This window comes from Malania oleifera, chromosome 8, assembly GCF_029873635.1.
Source record: "Malania oleifera isolate guangnan ecotype guangnan chromosome 8, ASM2987363v1, whole genome shotgun sequence".
Lineage (NCBI taxonomy): Eukaryota > Viridiplantae > Streptophyta > Magnoliopsida > Santalales > Ximeniaceae > Malania > Malania oleifera.
This window is the reverse complement of record NC_080424.1, coordinates 1,756,178-1,776,152: the sequence shown is the minus strand read 5'-3', so window position 1 is coordinate 1,776,152 and position 19,975 is coordinate 1,756,178. Positions and strand designations below refer to the sequence as shown.

The window sequence follows — 19,975 nt, the reverse complement described above, 5'->3', positions numbered from 1 at the left end:
TGGGTAGTTAGTATGACTTTGATGTAGTTAGATTCCCATCAAATAAAAATGGGGGGTAGAAGGTTTTCTTCTAGCATGCTGTCTTCCAATAGCTTCATTTAGGGACTCTGGTTCAAGAGATATTCCATTACAGAATGCCTTCTTTACTTGGCGTTTTTTTTTTGTTCTTTGTTGGGGGGGGGGGGGGGGGGGATTTATTTCAAGTTGGTTATATCATTTTCAATTTAGCAATGAGTGGGAGGAATATTTTCTTGATCTTGCTTGAGATTCTAGCTAGACTGGTTTCTGATCGGTTCCCTGTGTGTGTGGAGTCTAGGAAGGTTAGTTGGAGTCCTACTCCTTTGCAGTCTGAACTCTGAAAATATGTGAATTGATCTTCTTGACTTTTTGTAATTTAATTAAGGACACTTGGAGTAGGTCTAAGTTGTTGGCTGGGAGGGATTTAGATTGATGAAGAGGCTTGAGGGTGCTGAAGAGGTGCTGAATGGAATTTAGAGGTGTTCGGAAATGTTAAGAGTGAAAAAAAAAAATGAGTATTTTGAGTGAGTTGAGTGTGTTAGGTAGGAATGATATTGAGGAGGGGCTTTCTAGTGGAGAGGAAGTTAGGTGAGTTGGTTTGAAGAATGAGTTGGGAGAGTGTTCTTTTGAAGGAGGTTAGGGGTTGGTTGCAAAAGGTTAAATTTAAATGGATTAGGAAGGAGATTTGTAATTCTAAGTTGTTGCATAAGCTGGTGAATCGGCGGATGAGACACAACTATGTTAGAGAATTGGAGTTGAGGATGGGGCATTAGTCATTTATTTTAGGTTGATGGCTGAGTCTTTTAGAAATCCGTGTACTGAGGAGGATTTGGGATTGGAGTCGAGTCCTATTTTGATTACATGGCTATCTTGGTTGGAGTGGCCTTTTGAGGAAGAGAAGGTTAGGGAATAGGGTGTTAGTGGGAAGGCTCCTGAGCTGAATGGTTTTAACATTTTTTCTTTAATGAGTGTTGGGATGTGGTAAAGGAGGACTTACTGAGGGTGTTTTACTGTTTTATGAGTTTCATGGTAATGATAAGTGTTAATTATACCTTTTTCACTTTAGTGCCTAAAATAAATAGGTCTACTAAGGTGTCAGAGTTTGGGCCTATTAGTTTAGTACTTTAGTTTGTGGATGCTATTTAAGTAGCTAATGAGGTGGTTGAGGATGTTCGTCATAGAATGAAAAAAGGGCATAGGATGTTTTTGTCCTTATTTTCTCATCTTATCAAGGCTGATGTGGTATTTCCCCTCTATATCAAGGTATATGGGAGGCTAAAGTTCCTTCTAAGATAAAGGTGTTTGTTTGGCTGGTGGCACTTTATTGAGTTTACACCAACAATCGCTGCAGAGTAGGAGGCCTTCTAAAGCATCACTGTTCTTTTGCTTGGGTCTTGTGGAATTCACTTTTTGGAGTTCTAGGTGAAGAGTGGCTTTGTCCAAAGTTGGTGGAGGAGTTATTGCTTGTTTCTTTTACTGTTTTTAGAAAGGGTAAGGCTCGTAAGAGGCTGTGGAGGTGTGATGTAGGTGCTGTAGTTTGGGGAATTTGTCCAGAGGATTGCTTGAATTTTTTCTGGGAAAAGATGATCATTAGGGCTTCTTTGGGACAGGGTGTGATATTTGGATTCACTTTGGGCTTAATGCGGGCTGTTCAAGGGCTGTCACGTTCAGGATATCATTCGAGTTTGGTTGGTTTTATTATGCTGATGTATTTTTTCCTTTTTCCTGTGCCCTTGTGTGAGAACTTATGGTTATCTGCTTTATCTCTGTTCCTCTCTTGGTTCATTAAAGCTTCTTTTTTTTTTTTATCAGAAAAATAGTAAAAATGCCAGGGTGGATGAGTGGTATAACTCTGAAAGATAAATTAAGGGATTAACATGTTCGTGTTAAGTTATGCATGGCTCTTGTAGAGGATGAGGGAAGGGCAGTGGTTTGTGCAACAGAGGCCAAATTACACACCTATGATTGAGCTAGTTAATGTTAGTGGCAGCAGATGAAGGGAGGGGCAGACCTACAATAACTTGTTTTGATAGTTCTCTTTTTGTCAAAGTACATTGCACTAGATTGTGTGAGTAAAGATTTGACAGCCCTCCATTTGTCGGAGGATATTTCCCTGGATTGTGTGGAATGGTAATCCCACCTAGTGGGACTTAAAGACTTGGTTGTTGTTGTTATTAGGTTTATATATCTATCATACGCTTACTTCAGTAGACCTAGAAGTATGTAATTATGTTATTATTAAACTTGACTTTTATTCATTAACTTGTTTGATGGGATGAATGAAAAAAATTCTGTTTGTTTTACATTCCTATTCAAATTAATCTTTAATTTGAAGTGCTGTTGACCACGTTCCAACCATAGTTGTTAGAATCTTATGATTCATGATTCAATTCATACGATTCGTATCAATTTCGCACCAAATCGATTCATATCTTACTCGTGAATCTAAAAAGAACTGAATTGTTGCCGAATCTATCAATTCATCTCATGAATCTATTGAATCGATCTGAATCTATTGATTTACACAATTTTGGACCTATCATATCATGACAAACCCAACTAGTTTAGAACCCCAAAGACAACATTATTTTCTTTTTAATTGCTTTTATGTTTACACGATTTCCCTTCATTCCTTGTTTATGTTAGTTTTGTGCTTAAAAAGAGGAGAAAATGGAACTTTAGGTCTTATGTTGCCATTAAGAAGAAGGGGCGGAACACTCACCAACTAAGGTGGTACTCATGTTTTGTTGTGTTGTTAAGATTCAAAAGTTAGTCTTTTTAGAAGTTTGTTCAATTATTTTCATTTTTAAAGGTTAATTATTTTTTTTTCTTTTTAATCTGAGAAAGAATATGCATGAAATATTGTTTTTTTAAATTGATGATGAACCCCAAAAGTTCATTTTTTTATAATTATTTTTCTTGATTCCTTCCCTTAAACAGAGTAAAATTCATTATTTTATTAATATTTTCTAAATCATTTTCTTACTTTTCATTTGTTTAGGGAAAGCATACATATGAAATATGATTTTTTTTATTATCACATGTATTTTTATTATTTTGCTTCTTGTTTGTATATCAATAAATTCATGTCGTTTGAATTTGTTGTGGAATTCTTACAATTCTTTTAAATTCTTGATTCCCAAAATTGGAATTTTGATTCACGGTTTGAATCTTGATTTGACAACTACCTGTTGTACATGAGGCTTATAGCGTATTCATGCCGCAGATATATGATGTTGTGAGGTATAGACTGCACCGTATGAAGAAAAAACTAAAAGATGAACTTGAAAACAAGAACACTGTTCAGGAGTACATATGCCCCAATTGTGGGAAAAGGTTTCTATCACCACTGCTGTTGTTTTTAAGGTCTATATATCCTTAGATGAATCAGAATGTTGTTGAAAACATGAGGATTTATGTTTTATGTTCAGATATAATGCTCTGGATGCATTGCGGCTGGTTTCTTTCGATGATGAATATTTTCACTGTGAAAGTTGCAATGGGGAACTTGTGGCTGAGAGTGACAATTTAGCTGCTCAAGAAATGGGGGATGGAGATGACAATGCTGGCAAGCGGCGGCGTGAAAAATTGAAAGATGTCCTTCAAAAGATGGAGGTTGTTTTGGTGTTTTGTTTAATGAAAAATTAATTTGTTTGAGTAATGGTACTGTTCTTTTGTCTATATTGGAACTTGTTATGATAATAAATTGTTTATTGTGCCCACATTTATTGTCGGTGGTAAAATTATTGGTTAAATATAATTTTATTCCATTTAATGGGTGTTATTTATCATTTGTTTATCACTCCACATGCAATGTGGCTGCATGTGTGGGGTGTGTGTGTGTGTGTTTTAAGAAAGTTTGTAAATATCCAAAAATAAGAATACAAGTCTTGGAGGACAAGGACTCCTTCATAAAGATCCGGAAATCAGAAAAAAAATACAGAAAAAATACATGTATTTAGTTACAATAGTGCTGCATTTCTATCCCTTATGAAATCGGACAGTGATAAACCCTGGAAAAGACTGAGAGGTGCACCCAAAAAGAAGTGAGGAATATCACTCTAACCCATAAAAGCAATTAGCAGGTTGTGTGATCCTTTAAAATTCTAGCATTCTTAATCTGCAAGGTCCAAAGAATAGTGAAGCTGGTGCACACCAAAGAGCTCTACCATTTCTATTTTTTCTAAATCCCGAGGAGTTAAGATATTCAGTGTTGTTGTTGTTCTTGTTGTTTGTTTGTTTGTTATTATTTATTTATTTATTTTTTTTTTTGAGAGTAGCATTATGATTATTCTTTGTTTGTCTATGAAATATAAGATTCTTAGGCTAGGATTCTACTTTGATTATCACAATGGAAGAAGGTTGGGGGTGGAAATTTTAGCTGCCAAGTTAGCAAGAAGATGTTGTAGCCAAACAATTTAGCAAGTTGAGGGGCCATAGCGAAGCACTCTGCTTTATTATTTATTATTTATTGTTTTTATTTTGCTTTTATTATGCTGCTAATGGTTGAAAATATGTGCACCGTTAAATTTATGCCCTAGTTCACTCCTTCACTCTACTATCACATGTGCTCACTGTCATTCTGCTGTCACTCAGAGACCTTGATGGTTTGCTTTTGCCTTTCTTTTGTCTCTGTTTCTCTGTATTGCATTTCCAGGGTCTCTGAATGCTATGATAGAGAGAGATCTCCGAAGAACAATTCAGATTGAAAGTCTTAGTTTGTCGTTTGAGTTTCGGCAGCTAGATGGATTTACAAATGTTTTTCTTCAATTTTTGTTTTGGCTGGAGCATTTTGTACCTGCAAAGAGTTAGGGAGGTTTAGCTACTGGGTGGTGTTCTAGTCTATGCGATTAAGTAAGTTTCAGGAGTTGGGATTATTCAGGTTTTGTTTTGAATTTTGGTATTGCTTTGCAAGTTTTAGGAAAATACACTGTCGTATCCTAAATTTGGAGGCTTTTGGTTTGAGATTTTGGCAGCGTCTTGGAGTTGGTTTGACATTCCTTCTTGTAGAGCTGTGGGCAGGATCTCCTCCTGCACCTTTCCTCCAGATCAAACACACACCACCTCTGGCACATCCTTAGGGATCAAGCTCACTCCATCCTTAAGAATCGAGCAAAATTCATTGTTTGAAATCGAGCGAGCACCAATCTTAGGAATCAAATGAACTCCATTAGCCTTAGTTGTTCCTGAGACTGACTCCAGGATCGGTTCTCATTGCTCTTTTTAACTATTGACTCCATCAATGCCTGCCAGACAAGAGCTCTTTTTATTTTTATTTTTATTTTTATTTTTTTTCCCGTCTCCTCTTATCCTATTTGCATGTATGGGGAAGTAATTAAACTTTTTAAATTCCTTGATTGAAAGATTCAAAATTTAGAGATCTCTTTGAGGACATGGCATTTGAAGGATACAATGGATCCAATGACTTCATATTTTCATCCCCAAACCAAAAGTCTTTAAATTGTCTGGACTAGCTTAAGGTTCTTCATTTAACTAACTGTAGTGGGTTCAGTTTTTAAGTAGGATAACTTTGACTTCTAATATGGAAAGAAACTGCAGTTTTGGTGCTCTACATGGGTTGGGTCTACTCCTTGCAATTTACACAATATCAAGATTCATATAAGCAGCTGTATGTACTTATTCATGCTTAGTTCAATTTTTAGAAACTTTTTCTCAATGTATTCATAGTTTTATTTGGTGGTTATTACTTATTCCAACTGATTGAATGATTCATGTTACTTCTATTTTTTCATGTGGTGGCAACTAAAACGGATGCAGGCTCAGCTTAAACCTTTAATGGATCAACTGAGCAGAGTAAAAGATTTGACTGTTCCTGAATTTGGAACTCTCCAAGCATGGGAAGCTCGGGCGAATGCTGCTGGCCGGGCAGTGAACGGTGATTCTGGTGCTAATGATTCCTCTAAATCTTCTCAGGGAGGGTATGGCGCAACACCAATGCCATTTCTTGGAGATACAAAGGTAGCCCTCTTTTTTTTTATTTTTTGCTGTTATTTCCCTTCTATGGAAGAAGTAAGAACCTTATGCTTAAACTAAATGAAATTTTTTTGACCATTTTGGTGTTTATATATAAGGATATACTTGGAAGTTGGTATCCTAGTCTCCTAGCCTCCTATCTTTAAATGCACATTAGCTTTATTTGTTTTGCATGCATTCCCTTATATTAGGAGTAGGGCACATTTAGTATTGGTGATATCGCAGCTTTTCTACTGTTATGATTTGAGTGAAAAAGCTTGCAGACAGCATTTTTCGCCCTACTATTTTGATTGTTCTTGTAGAAGGATCAAATCCTCAGTGGTGCTTGTTGCAAAAAAATGGTCTTGGGTCCAAAAAGTTGTCATATGAACTTTTGAAAATTCATGATTTTTGTTTAATTGGTGGGTGCAATTGCTGACGATTGGTGCTTGTTCTAGGTTGACATTATTTTGCTTTTTGAGAGCTTCCTTTAGGAATTAGGATAGCTAGGATTGTCTTCCTACAGGTGGGAAGACAGACAAAATGGCTTTCACATGCGAACTTAGCCTAGATTTTTATCGAATATTATTTTTGTACTAAGGCGGCTAGGGAAAAGATTTTTTTCTACGGGAAATTGCCTCAAGTGAAGCTTTAGGTGGTTTTTTTTTATAAAAAATTTGCTGATAAGAATTTTACATGGGTTTTTTCCTGCAAGATTTTCCTGTTGGTTTGCATTAGGACCTGATAGGCTTTTTCTTGCAGCATGTGCCTTTAGGTTTGCTTTTAGGAACTTTGAATTTTCTTTCCAATACCCACAGCTCAAAATAGAATTTGGTCACGCTCAATATAAACCAGAAAACCATAGTATCTCGTTTCCAAAATTAGATAGGTAACTCTTTCCTTAAAGAAATCTTAATAAAACTCTTAAAAATTAAAAATAAAGATTTTTTTTTCTTGAACTTCAAATGGAGCTTGTTGTTGTTGTTGTGTCTTGAACAACAAATAGGGCTAATTATCTGGAGCCTCTCTCCATGAATTGCAATGTGAATCATTCTCCCAATGATAAAGAGTTTGACATGAGCCTTGAAATCAATGAAGACTGAAGAGTAATAAGGCTTCCTGATTGGGAAGAATTCAATCCTATATTCAGAGCAGGCTTCGGCATAGGAGATAACACAAGTGACTGAGAATCTAGCACATAATACACTAAACCAACTTTGATGCTCACGGAGTTCTAGAACTATAAAAGTTCATATGATATTTGAACTGCAATGGTCTGCTAGCAGTACATCACACGCTTGAATATCACAGATATTGCAATGGACTTGAAATCAAATCCCTCCAAGCACCAAATCAGCAAGTGCACATGAAGTAACGCTATTTACAAATAAAGCCCGATAACCAAATAGTGCATTTGATGGGTATGAAATGGATGTACCCCTGGATCTCAAAAAACCTTGAGAAATAAAATTAACTTCTATTGTCAAATATCATCAAAGGCATGCACTAATTGATGAACGAATTCCTAAGTGACTATGCTCACATAATGAAAAAGCTCATTGAATTTGGAAAGTGGTCTTGGTTAATGCATCTTCAGTGGAATGCTGAAGAATTATGTAAGTGTAGGCATTAGGCTCTTTTGTTCTTGTCTACTTTGGTGTTCAATGCTTGTGGGCTGTAATGGCTCAATTTTATCAAAACCATCTTCTTTATGATCAAGCTCTTTTTTCTCCACCATAGCAGGTCCGGCTTCCCTTAGAATAATGTTAATGTGAATGGCCTTTCTTACCACCATATGGCAATATAGCCAACTCTTGTCACTCTCTAGCTCAACTGGTTTAAATTGAATTGGGATGGGTGCAAGGTTAGGCACAAGGCAGTCCAACTTCCTTATGGCTATCCTTCATGTCAAGAAATCCCCCACTTAACATCCTTGTCATATTGAGCAGCTTGATCAATGTGCTCAAAGTGGTGATTATTCAACACTAGCTAGAATTCTACACTGAGTAGTGGATCCCCCCTCACTTGATTAGTTTTAGAGCAAGAAGAAAAATGATCGACACTGGTCAATTTAGGAGCTCTTTAACTTAATTGGCAAAAGCATCCTATCACTCACTAGATCTATATATATGGGTGGACACTAAAAACTCCAGAAATAACAAATTGTGAATAAGGGTATATTTGGCAAGTCACTCTCCCTAACGAAATTATCTGAATATGTCCTGTTAGAAGTAGTTCCTTGTTGAGTAGACTTCTCAATTGGATATCTAATGACATAAAAATCCACTTGGATGCTAGATTTGAAGTCCCATGGACAATAAAAGGCTCATTCCACCGCAACAATCTGAGCTTAGGCCTATTAGAACATAAACAGAAGTAAACTACCAAGGACCCCAATCTTGACCATGTATGGGGGCTGACGCCTGCCTAGTGCCAGAAGGTTAAGGAAGTTGGTGACCTGATGACAAGGGAGCCGGCGACCGAAGCTCTGGTGAACGGCGGCTGTAACTATAACAGTCCTAAGGTAGTGAAATTCCTTGTCGGATAAATTTTGACCCGCACGAAAGGCGTAACAATCTAGGCATTGTCTTGGAGAGAGGCTCGGGGAAATAGAAATGTCTGAGAAGATGCGGATTCCCTGCACATGGATAGAAAGACCCTATGAAGCTTCACTGTTCCCTGGGATTGGTTTTGGGCCTTTCCTGTGCAGCTTAGGTGGAGGGCTAACAAGGAGTACCTTGGAATTCACAACATCCAAATTTTTTTTTTTTTAAGATGACAGTATCCAAAAGAATTGAAGGAGGAAATAAATTGGGGAAGAGTATCTACCTTGAAAGCAATATCACAACAATGACGATGTTTTTTGAAAATCAAGAAGACGGCAGACACCCCTAATCTTTATATTGAGACTCCTAATACCCCTACTTAACTTGCCATTGGCAAACTACAATTAAACATCTTGAATTATAACAAGATCATGGCAGGCTTTCTAAATAGTGTCTTTAATCTTCTTGTTAGCTTATCAAATTCTAACTTGAGTATAATTAATTAATTATAGCTGCTTGAACAAAAGGTGCAATCTAGGCTTGCCTTGAGACAAGGCATGTGTAAAAATCCCCAAGGAATAATCTAAACTGCCAAACTCTCAAAAGGTAAACACATAATACAATAAGGCGACTCAAATTTCGAAGCTCCAAAAGTACGGAAATTTTGATTTTGATTTTAAAAAAGAATGGAAATCAATAGTAAAACATGGAATTCTTGTATGAAGCTTTAGAAATGATTAATAGACATAATAATGCTAGTTTTAGGACTTATATATTACAAGTAAATACATCTATATTGTGTATCAGGTGGAGAAGTTGTAATATAATATGTGCGTCAAATATATTTGTAAGATAATGTACATTAAACATACTTAGTGAATTAGCTAATACAAATGAAATTCATAAATCATTTAAATATTATTTATTATACAAATAATGATAGTTTAGAAATTAATGGTTAAATAAAATGTTGTTGTAAGTTTATTTTTTTCATATAATTTTAAAAGCACCACTTGTAATAATAATTTGTTTTGATAAAAATAAATTAAAAGAGAAATTTCATTTCACTCCTAAATCCCTCATTTGAATTTCAAGGAAATTTCATTGCATAGTTCAAATTTCGAAAAATTTCGTTAAAATTTCGAGATTTCGATAAATTTCGGATGATTTGTTGAGATTTTGACGGAAATTATGCAAGAAGGGAATCGACTGCCATTTCTATTTCGAGGGTGATGGAAATTGGAAATTTCGATGGAAATCGGAAATTTCAACAATTTCGTGGAAATTTAAGACCATGAATAAGGCTTGCACACTTTTGCAAGGTGCACCTTTGCCGCTTTTTTCACTGAAGTTCGCACATTTTGGGTTTTGAATTTTAAGTAAAGTTGGTAAACATGGGCTAGCAAAATTTAACCAGATGCAAAAATGAAATATTGAAGGAATACTCTAAACCTAAACCTTTTCAAAACAGTTGATAGTTGCATCTTCGATCATGAACATAATTGGAACTTTGAAATTTTGGTCCTCTTGTGGCATGGTTTACTTGAATGAATTTAAGTTTGTATGCTTAGAATCAGGAACACAGTTTAGAAGTTATATTTGAACTACAAATTATGTTCTAATTTTTTTTATCCTTCAAAAATTTTACTTGTAATTTCCTAATTTCCCATATTTTTTCTTTATGTAGTTTATATATATAAAAAATAAGGGGAGCTTTGACCCCGCAATTACACTCAACCTGAGTCACAAATTCAAGTTACAAAAACAGCATCTCCAAATGTGGAGGGTACACCATGCCCTCCCCAGACCACCACTTGGTGTGGGAGCCTTGTGCGCTGGGTATCGCATTTGTATATACAAAATAGAATTCGTAGAAGGCTTACACCTCACCTCATGTGGTTAAAAAGACTCACATTACATCTTTGCATTTTAAAACTTGTATTGAACAAATGGAGAAGCGAAGGTTGGAGAAATGAGCTATGACGTTTACTTTTAGAATGAACTTAAAACATTGCAGATGCGGTTGATATGGATTTGAGGAAATACCATGGCTAAGAGGCTGTTTAATTCAGATTGTAGGGTTCAACCATATGAATGTTAGAGTGATCCATGGTCCTATTCGTTACACATGTAGTGGCACATTTAGGGTGTATCATCTTACATAATTTAAATTTCATGGTGAGGACAGATTAGGCTTTGTATTGATTGAATATGTTTTTGTCTTGAAAAACAGATGGCTGCCAAGTGTAGGGAATGGGATCGGTTGGATCAAGAATGGACCATACAAATGGTTGTTCAAACTGTCCAACCCATTCCCTGCCTAGATACGGGTCCTGGTTCTGACTAACTTTAATGTTTGATATAAAAAACAGTTCTGATCAAATTCCGAACTTGCATATTCTGAACCAATTTTTTATCCATGTGGATGTGGATTTTGGTGAGGTCACAACAAATGTTTCCTGGAAACAAAAAATCCTGCAACTTGAACCACTCATCAAATATACTGGCTTAGATTAAAATGGACTTTCCACTCTACCTGCTCATTTTGTCCTGTAACTGAGGCTTTGCAGCTGACTGTGATCTTGTGGTTGCTAACTTTGTAAAAAGCAGTAACTATAGAAACTGCTTCCCAAGTTACAATGCCAAAAATTGAAATGTGGAGCTTAAACATGTGATGTCAGCTGAATGCTGATCTTTTCTCAAAAACTTCCTGTTGCAAGTTCTGATTTCAAAATTGTGAAAGTTTTAAACACCATCTAATTTTCTAATTTCTGCTTTCCCCATTTTTTTGGGTATTCTGCCATAATGTTCTTGAGTAAAGCTTTTATTACATCTTCTTTATTTCCTCTTCCTGTTCTTCTCTTTTTCTTTTTTCTTTTTTTGTTGGGGGGGGGGGGGGGGGGGGGGGGGGGGGGGGGGGGGGTTAGAGGGGGTGAGGCAGGGGGTAATGCTTCAATCTGTTGGGAGTATTTCAAAACCTTTTAGCTAAAGAAATTTATGTGCGCGCTTATTGGCAGGTTGAAGTTGCATTTTCTGGTGTTGCAGTTAAGGAAGAGGATGCTAAATCTGAAGCTGCAAGTGCTTCTATGAAAGTTTTACCACCTTGGATGATCAAGCAAGGGATGAACCTTACAAAAGAGCAACGTGGAGTGGCGAAACAGGAGACAAAGATGGACGGCAGTTCTGCACCTGTTGGATTACCTGAGGACAAGAAGTCTGCAATTGAAAAAGATGATGAGAAGAATATACAGGTATGGGTATAAATGTATCAGATTTGGACCAAATCATGGTCCTAATCTGATTTCTTTATCAAAATTCTCAATCCAATTTTTTGATGGATGATTCTATTGTTCAATCCAAATTCATATCTGTTAGGATTTGGATATCTAGTCCAACTATCCAATCTGAATTTTCTACTTGATGAAGCCAATAAAATTGAACATAAATTGTCATAAACCATAACTGTAAAAGGTGTTTATGTTTTATCGTGAAATTTCATCAAACTCTGTAGTACCAACATAAATTTCTTTCTCACTTTGAAGTAAAAATTCCTTAGAAATGAAAAGAAACAACATTATTGTGCAAGTACAAAGTTATTATTAGATATTATTGTACAATGTACATAATAATACATATCCAAATTTGATTTGTAGATTAGCAGATTTGGACTCCAATTGGTTTAGTATATTAAAATCCTATAACTTATCTACTAAGATAAAAGTTTGATTTCAGCGTATATACAGGGTTGTATAGTGAGACTAAATTTTTTTTTTCTCCTATTGTTTGAATCTTTGTCATATGTGTGCCTTTTGACCCTTAAATTCCATTTTGCTGAGAGTGCTGTTATTTCTTAATTATGTTGTAGGATGAATATGTTAAAGCATATTATGCTGCTATACTTCAGAGGCAGCAGGAAGGATTAGTTGCCAAGCAGCAGCAGGAATTGCCTAACGCACATGTTGAAAACAATATCTCTAGCACATCTGATCGTCAAGTTGGCATGAAGTCCAAACGAGAAGAAGATGAGGGAGATGAAGATGTTGAATGGGAAGAAGCTCCACCTGCAGGTACATTTCACGATTTGTTAAGCTGCTTTCAAATTTTAATTAATCTTTGAAAGTGTTGAATGGAGCATAAATTGTTATTCAAGGATTATCGTCTATTTCTTAAAATCATAATTCATAAATGTTGAAATATGATCCATTTTTGTAGCACCACCGTAAATATATCTATTAACATTTTATTTGCATAATAAGTTACCACTTCAACTAAAATTCATTTAAAAATGAAAAGAGAAGGCATGATTGTGTATTGCATTTTTGTAGGTGTTAATGGTTATTTAGTCATTTAGCATTATTATTATGTGTTAAGAGTTATGTTAGTCAGTGTGAGTTAGTAAGGGTATTAGGGTCATTCGTATTATACTTAGACATATATTAAAAATAGAGGGAGGGACCTATCACTGAAGTTAGGTCTTCCATTTTACCCAATTATTCAACATAGTATCAGAACATGATGGTGAGACCTAAACCCTAATTGTTACAACCACCATCAAAACTGAAGCCTAAAACCCTAAATCCGCTGCATGTCTACCATCATAGAAGAATTTCCAGCAACACCATGGCCCTAGAATGTTCCAGCATTATCTGGTAGTCAGACCAGTCGCTAGAAATTTTGTGCGTGACGCTGCCAGCTCAGGAACACAAAATCTACTGTAGATTTTGCAAAAACAACACCATAGCCACCCACAGACACTGCCGATTTGCCCCCCTTCTGAAATTCCATCTCCAGGCAGTGCCCCATGCTCCCTCACGCACCGGTCAAAGGCTGCCCTGGCTGACCCCACATGCTGGCGCGTGAAGCCACTTTTTGGCCAGAGTTTATCCAGAAGTGCTAGAGGCCCTCTATAAACATATTAATGGAGTTTTTTGTGAGGTTTTTTGTCCAAAGATCTCACCTTTTTAATTGCTCATGTGCTGCATCCAAGGAATGGTTTTTTGAGGCTATGTGAAGCTGTTTGTCGATGATTATTGAGTTTATAGGGTCTGAAACAGTGGGATATGCCGTGTTTTTTATTCAATGTTCTAATTCCTTCCATGCACCAAAATATCAAGCTGTTGGGCATGTGTTTTGCGCAAAGATCCAATCTTTGTTTTGACTGTGCACTCATGGTAATCTGTTAGTTGTTGTTCAGCATTAATAAAGGTCATCGGTGAGTCTCTTGGATCAGTGGTAGTGTTTATAAGCTGTTTTTGTGAGGCTGCGGCAGTGTTATATAAGTTTGTTGGTGATTTGTCTGTGGTAGTTTCGGTGGTTCACCTCTCCAAATGTTCTAGTGCTGTGTGTTGGTTTCTTGGGGCTGTATCTGAGTTTCTTGGTGCTGTGGCAGTCTTGTACTGATTTATTTGTGATTCGTTCATGGTGGGCTACCTTGTTCATGGCGGTCCCAATTGTTCCTGCAATTAATCTTGTTATCATTGGTCTAAGTTTGAGTCTTGGGATGGAGTTTGCAAATCCCAAAAGTATGGTTCCCTCGTTAGTCACATGTTTGAGTGACTCGTGTACTGTGACAATATCAGAGGAGTATTCAAGGTTTCTACAGTATCAATTGTCTCAACAAGCATCTTATCACATTGCATCTTTTGTCCAAAAAGGTAACCCTATAATCTATATGTCATCTAGTATCTACCTCAAGTTACTCTTGTTGATGAGTCCACTATTGCGGTTAAGGGGATAGGAGCAATAAATCCTACTCCTTTCATATCTCTTTCTTCTGTTTATACATTCCTAAATCCCTTTCAATCTCATGTCAATTAGTAAACTTACAAAGTCACTAAATTTTTCCATCACTTTCTTTCCTAATTCCATAGTTATTCAGAATTTGAAGACGAGGAAGACAATTGACACAAGACGTGAGACTCGGGCTTTGCTACATTGAGTCGCTTTCTCCTCCCATGGCCTGCACAGCTGCAGCTACATCACTTCAAATCCATCGTCGCCTTGGTTATCCCTCCTTGGACAACTTGAAATAGCTAGTTCCTACATTGAGTTCTATGTCTTATCTTGAGTGTGAATCTTGTCAATTGGGAAAACATCATTGTGTTCCCTTTGCTTCCTGGGTCGACAAATGGGTGTTTAGTCCTTTCATGCTAGTCCATGCCGCTATTTGGGGTCTTGGTGATGTCATGTTGAAGTTGGGGTTTTGATACTTTGTTACATTTGTTGATGACTATGCCAGGATGACTTGGATTATAGTTAATCAAGGATCGTTTTGAATTGTTTAATATCTTTTATGCCTTTTGTTCTCAAATAAAGACTTAATTATATATGCCAATCAAGATACTTCGTAGAGATAATGCTAAGGAGTATTTCAGTACCCAATTCACTACCTATATGACTAATTATGGTATGATCCATAAGTCCTCTTGTGCCACATTCCACAACAAAATGGAGTTGCAAAGCAGAAAAACAGACATATTCTTGAAATTACTCGTATCCTATCATATCAAATGAATGTCCCTGAATTTTTCTTGGAGTGATGTTGTGCTCATAGTTTGCTCCCTAATCAAAAAAATGCCATCCTCTATCCTTGGTGGTAAAATCCCATATTCAATTATCTTTCTCAAGGCCCTTTGTTCTCCCTTCCTCCTTGTATATTTGGGTGTATGTCCTTTGTCCATCAGTTAACTCTAGGAAAGGATAAGTTGGATCCTTGTTTTATGTTTTGGGCTATTCCTATGAAACAAATTAGAATTCTCAATTCTCTACAAAGTCTGGGCGATAAAATATTTTCAGAAACAAGCAAATCATAATGATTTTCGTCTCTATTTTCAGTCATCCTTTGATGTCTTGCAATGTATTTATCCAAAATTTTCTTATTAACATATCATTTTTCTTGGTATCTTTGATTAGTTTGGTGCTTACTCTTACAAACCAAACTCAAAAGGGATATCAATGTTATAGCCTTACTTTATATCGATTCTTTCTCTGCTAATGTCACCTTTTTTGAGTTTACACCATACTACTCTGATTCCTTTAGTTCTCTTGACCTTGATGAGTCCCTTCCTCTGCCTTGCCTTCCAAATCACAACCTAATATCCGTGCAACTGTGCCAATCCTCCTACATCTTCTTCCAATTCGAGTCCTTCTTGTTGCTTGGATCATCCCAATTTGCAACTATACACATGGCAACTCAAGGGAGGAGAGCCTTCTCCAACTTCTACAACTGTGCCTCTAGTTCCCTCGTCAGATGATCTTATTTCCTATGCTGGCGATCCTCCTATAGTTGTTCGGAAAGGAAAATGCACTTCCAAAATCTATTTTTGAACCCTTATCCCATTTTAGGTGGAGAACTGCAATGGTTGAAGAGATGTGTGCACTACATGATAATGATACTTGGGATTTGGTACCTTTTTCTTCTAATAAGTATGTGGTTGTTTGTTGTTGGGTGTACAATGTGAAAGTCATAATCTTGATGGTTCTGTGGCTCGTTTGATAGCCCACCTTGTTGCTAAGGGATATACTCAAGTGTATGGTTTGGATTATTCACACGCATTCTCTTTAGTTGCTAAATTTTTCGAAGTACATTTATTCATCTCTTTAGGCACTACTTGTCATTGGCCTCTACATCAATTGGATGTGAAGAATTATTTCCTACATGGTGATTTTCATGAGAAGGTATATGGAACAACCACTTTGGTTTGTTGCTCAGGGAGAGTTTGGTTCAATGTGTCAGCTTAAGAAATCATTATATGGATTAAAACAATCCCCCAGAGCATGGTTTGGCTGATTTAGTGCTATAGTACTTCTGTATTTTATCGTCATACTCCATCTGGGAGGATTTTTCTTATTGTGTATGTGGATGACAATGTGATCACTGGTGACGATGTTGAGGTATCCAAGACCTAAAGTTTTTCCTACAAAGTAAATTTTAGACCAAATACTTGGGACCATTGAAGTACTTCTTGGGTATAAAAGTATCGAGATCTCGTATAAGAAATGTCTTGTTACAGAAGAAGTATGTTTTTTGACAGGGCTGTTGGGTTCCCAACTTGTTGATATGCCCATGGATCCCAATAGTAAGTGCCAGATATGGGTTTTTTGTTGCCTAACCTAGGGTGGTATTGAAGACGTTTTGGAAAGTTGAATTATCTTACAATCACTTGACCAAACATATCCTTTGCAACAAGTGTTGCAAGTCAGTTTCTCGATTCCCCAAGAACAAGTCAGTAGGATGCAATTATTCGCATATTGAATTATCTCATAGGTGCACTAGGGAGAGATCTCGTATATTAGGATTAGGGTCATACTCATATTCAGGAATATACATATGCAGATTAGGCTAGGTCGGATTCTGACTGAAGATCCAGTACTGAGTATTGTATCTTTGTCGGTGGTAATTTGCTGTCTTGGAAAAGTAAGAAACAAACTCTGGTGGGTAGGTTAGGTCTGAGTAAAAGTATAGAAAATATGACACTCTCTACATGTGAACTTGTTTGGTGAAGAACATGTTCAAATAACTAGGTTTTCCACATTCTCAACCTATGGAGTTGATGTGGAATAATCGAGTTACTATTCATATTACCTCCAACCCGGTCTTCCATGAGTGGACAAAGCACATTGAAGTTGATTACCACTTTATTCAGGAGAAACTTGTATAGAAACTCATTACAACCACTCATGTGAAGTATGAGTTTTAGCTTGCTGATTTGTTCACTAAAGCCTTGGGCGGTGCTCTTGTGAAATTCATTTGTAATAAGCTAGGAGCATATGACATATATGCTCCAGCTTGAGGGGGGGTGCTCTTGTGAAATTCATTTGTAATAAGCTAGGAGCATATGACATATATGCTCCAGCTTGAGGGGGGAGTGTTAATGATTATTTAGTCATTTAGCATTATTATTATTATGTGTTTATGTAAGTCTGAGTTAGTAAGGGTATTATGGTTATTGGTATAGTACTTAGACATATATTATAAATAGAGGGAGAGACCTATCATTGGAGTTAGGTCTTCCATTTGACCCAATTATTCAACGGAGTGTAATTGTTATATATTATTATCTATGTAATATTAAAATTGGATTGGGTTACTATTGGAATAGTTCAATATTTTGATTTTTATATTTAGTGGATTAGCAGATAGGAATTTCATACCAAATTTTCTAATATTTGGGTGCGAAACACTCTATTTGAATAAAAATCCAATACCAGATCCAACTTGGTTCAACAAATTAGGATTGAAAGAGAAATAGGCGAGGAATGATCATTATATCGTTAGGTAAGAAGAGATATGATTCAATTAGTTAGGTTGGGGTTTGGGGGGGAGTGGGGTTGGGTTAGATAAATGCTCACTTCTATTAGTTATTCCATTTCAAGTTTAAGTAGAACTATCTAGGGGTAAAATATGAAGGATTATCCCAAAAGGAAAAGAAATCTTCAGAACAACCCAAACAGCATAATAAAACTAACAAATCACTAACCTACAAAATTATACGTGACAATGGCATTGTCTTTAGAATATGAAGATTGTTTCTTTCTGTTTTCACCACATCTTCTGTTGCATTGCTTAATTTAGGTATCCAATTGTAATTGGTTGAGGTCCAGGATATCATGGTAACATTTTGAGGACTCCACACAACTAGAGCTCCTAGCAGACAGAACAGCTAGCTTTTCCACTTTAATAGAATAGACTAATCTAGCATAGAAGGGAAATGTGACACGCACAGAGAGATATAAAATCAAATATTATGAAAAATTCCTTTCAAAAGTTAATCTCATCGTCACAGATCCCCTCACTAGGAAAATGGTAGATTAGTTTAAAATTTGATGATGGCACTTTTCATTTATGGCAAGTGGAAACACTTCCACTTAAATAGCATTTATCTCACAATGCTTTGGTGATGCTTGTTGATGGCCTTGCTTGTATTTTAGGTACTGAGTTGGTAGACTCAGCATTAGCCACTGCACATGTGATAAATTACACCTTCCCATGAAGCCTATTGGCAATATTATTAATTTATTAGTAATCAAGTAGACATTTCTTGGCAATATGACACATATTAAGAATTTATTGATATGGATTTACAATAAAATACTGTTCTTGTAAAGTTCTCTGTTCGCAAAATTTATCAAAATAAAGCATTCAAATTTCATTCCATTCCATTCCTATGTACCAAACTTCATGCTCTCCATTCAAACTTTCAATCCATTCTATTACTATCCCATTCCATTCTGCAAAACAAACATGACATAAAGGATTTGTATTTCCTGCTCCCAAGCAATTAGGCTTGAAGGCTTTGAACAACTTGATTTTGGTGTATAGGAAGTTTTAAGTCTTTGTTGGAAAAGAGTAATCTACTGGCCCAAAAAAAAAAACCTGAGATATTGGTGTAAAATAGCATGATATTTTGTGTGCTTCCCATAAATTTTCTGTGATGGTTCTATGGATTCACTGGATTGTCAATTTCTTAATTGGTTCATCAGGCATTGACCCTGTTTTTTTCTATACTATTGCAGGCAATGCAGGTGCAAGTTACAAGGTTAATGACTTGAATGCTGCAGCTGATGCTTCAGAAGACGAGGATGACGATATTGACTGGGAGGAGGGTTGAGTCCTGTTTCTTTCTCTCATTTTTCTGTAGAAAGGGATTAGTGGGTGTTTTATTTTTTATCTGGAAGATTTTTATGAGCAACGATGGGAGCAGATTGCTTCTCGAGATCTTGTTTCTTGTTATCCCAGGTGTACCACTTAAAGCCCTAGTGCCTCCAACAGGTTTCTAAAATATCTGTTCATCTTCATCCCCAGTGTGATGAGCTATTTCTCTGTACCAATAGTTAAGTGTTGGAATAAGAATTGTTTTGAATTCAATGATTTGTAGCTATTTCATTTTGAAGTCAACAAATTGTGCTAGTTGTGGGTAAAATCAATGTCCAATAGAAAAGTAAGATTTTCTGATTTAGAAAGAGTTTAAGAGTTGTGAATGTTTGGTCCTTAATCGACTGAACAAAAGGAGTTGATGAAACACCCAAAAGCTATTCAAAAGAGATTAATTTAAATTGTGAAAGTTGCAGGATGACTGCCCAAAAAATAAACGCCCATTGCAGAGGACTTATCTTTGGTTTTTGTGCTAATGGTTGTCAAGATGTCCTAAAATGATGCCAGTACATAATTAAATATACATAAATGTTTGAGCAATCAACCTTGTCATATTTATAAAAAATCATTCAAAGATTAAAAGGAAAAAAAAAAAATCAATACAAAATGTTAGCCCCCCGTGTTTGAAGCTTAAAATTCTTCATTATTAAAACAGCTAGTCTCTTGAACAGTGATAACGCCTAAAACAGACCTTTTCTTTTTAAAAAGAGAAGCTTCATTATGTATCACAAGTGTCTATTGTAGGATGTCAAAAAAGCAATAAATTATATTATTTTTATTTAGA

At 36.2% G+C, this 19,975-nt stretch overlaps 1 protein-coding gene across 2 annotated transcripts in view; it reads left to right on the top strand.

Moving 5' to 3' along the window:
- LOC131162251 (uncharacterized) overlaps positions 1-19,404 on the top strand; it is a 43,524-nt gene extending 24,120 nt beyond the window's left edge. For both annotated transcript variants that reach the window (XM_058118550.1, XM_058118549.1), the window contains 6 exons: positions 3,245-3,354; positions 3,450-3,633; positions 5,797-5,997; positions 11,555-11,788; positions 12,403-12,604; positions 19,053-19,404. In XM_058118550.1, coding sequence (XP_057974533.1) covers positions 3,245-3,354; positions 3,450-3,633; positions 5,797-5,997; positions 11,555-11,788; positions 12,403-12,604; positions 19,053-19,147 — 1,026 coding nt within the window. In that variant the 3' untranslated portion in view covers positions 19,148-19,404. The remainder of the gene's footprint in view (positions 1-3,244; positions 3,355-3,449; positions 3,634-5,796; positions 5,998-11,554; positions 11,789-12,402; positions 12,605-19,052) is intronic.
- The last annotated feature ends 571 nt before the right edge of the window (positions 19,405-19,975 follow it).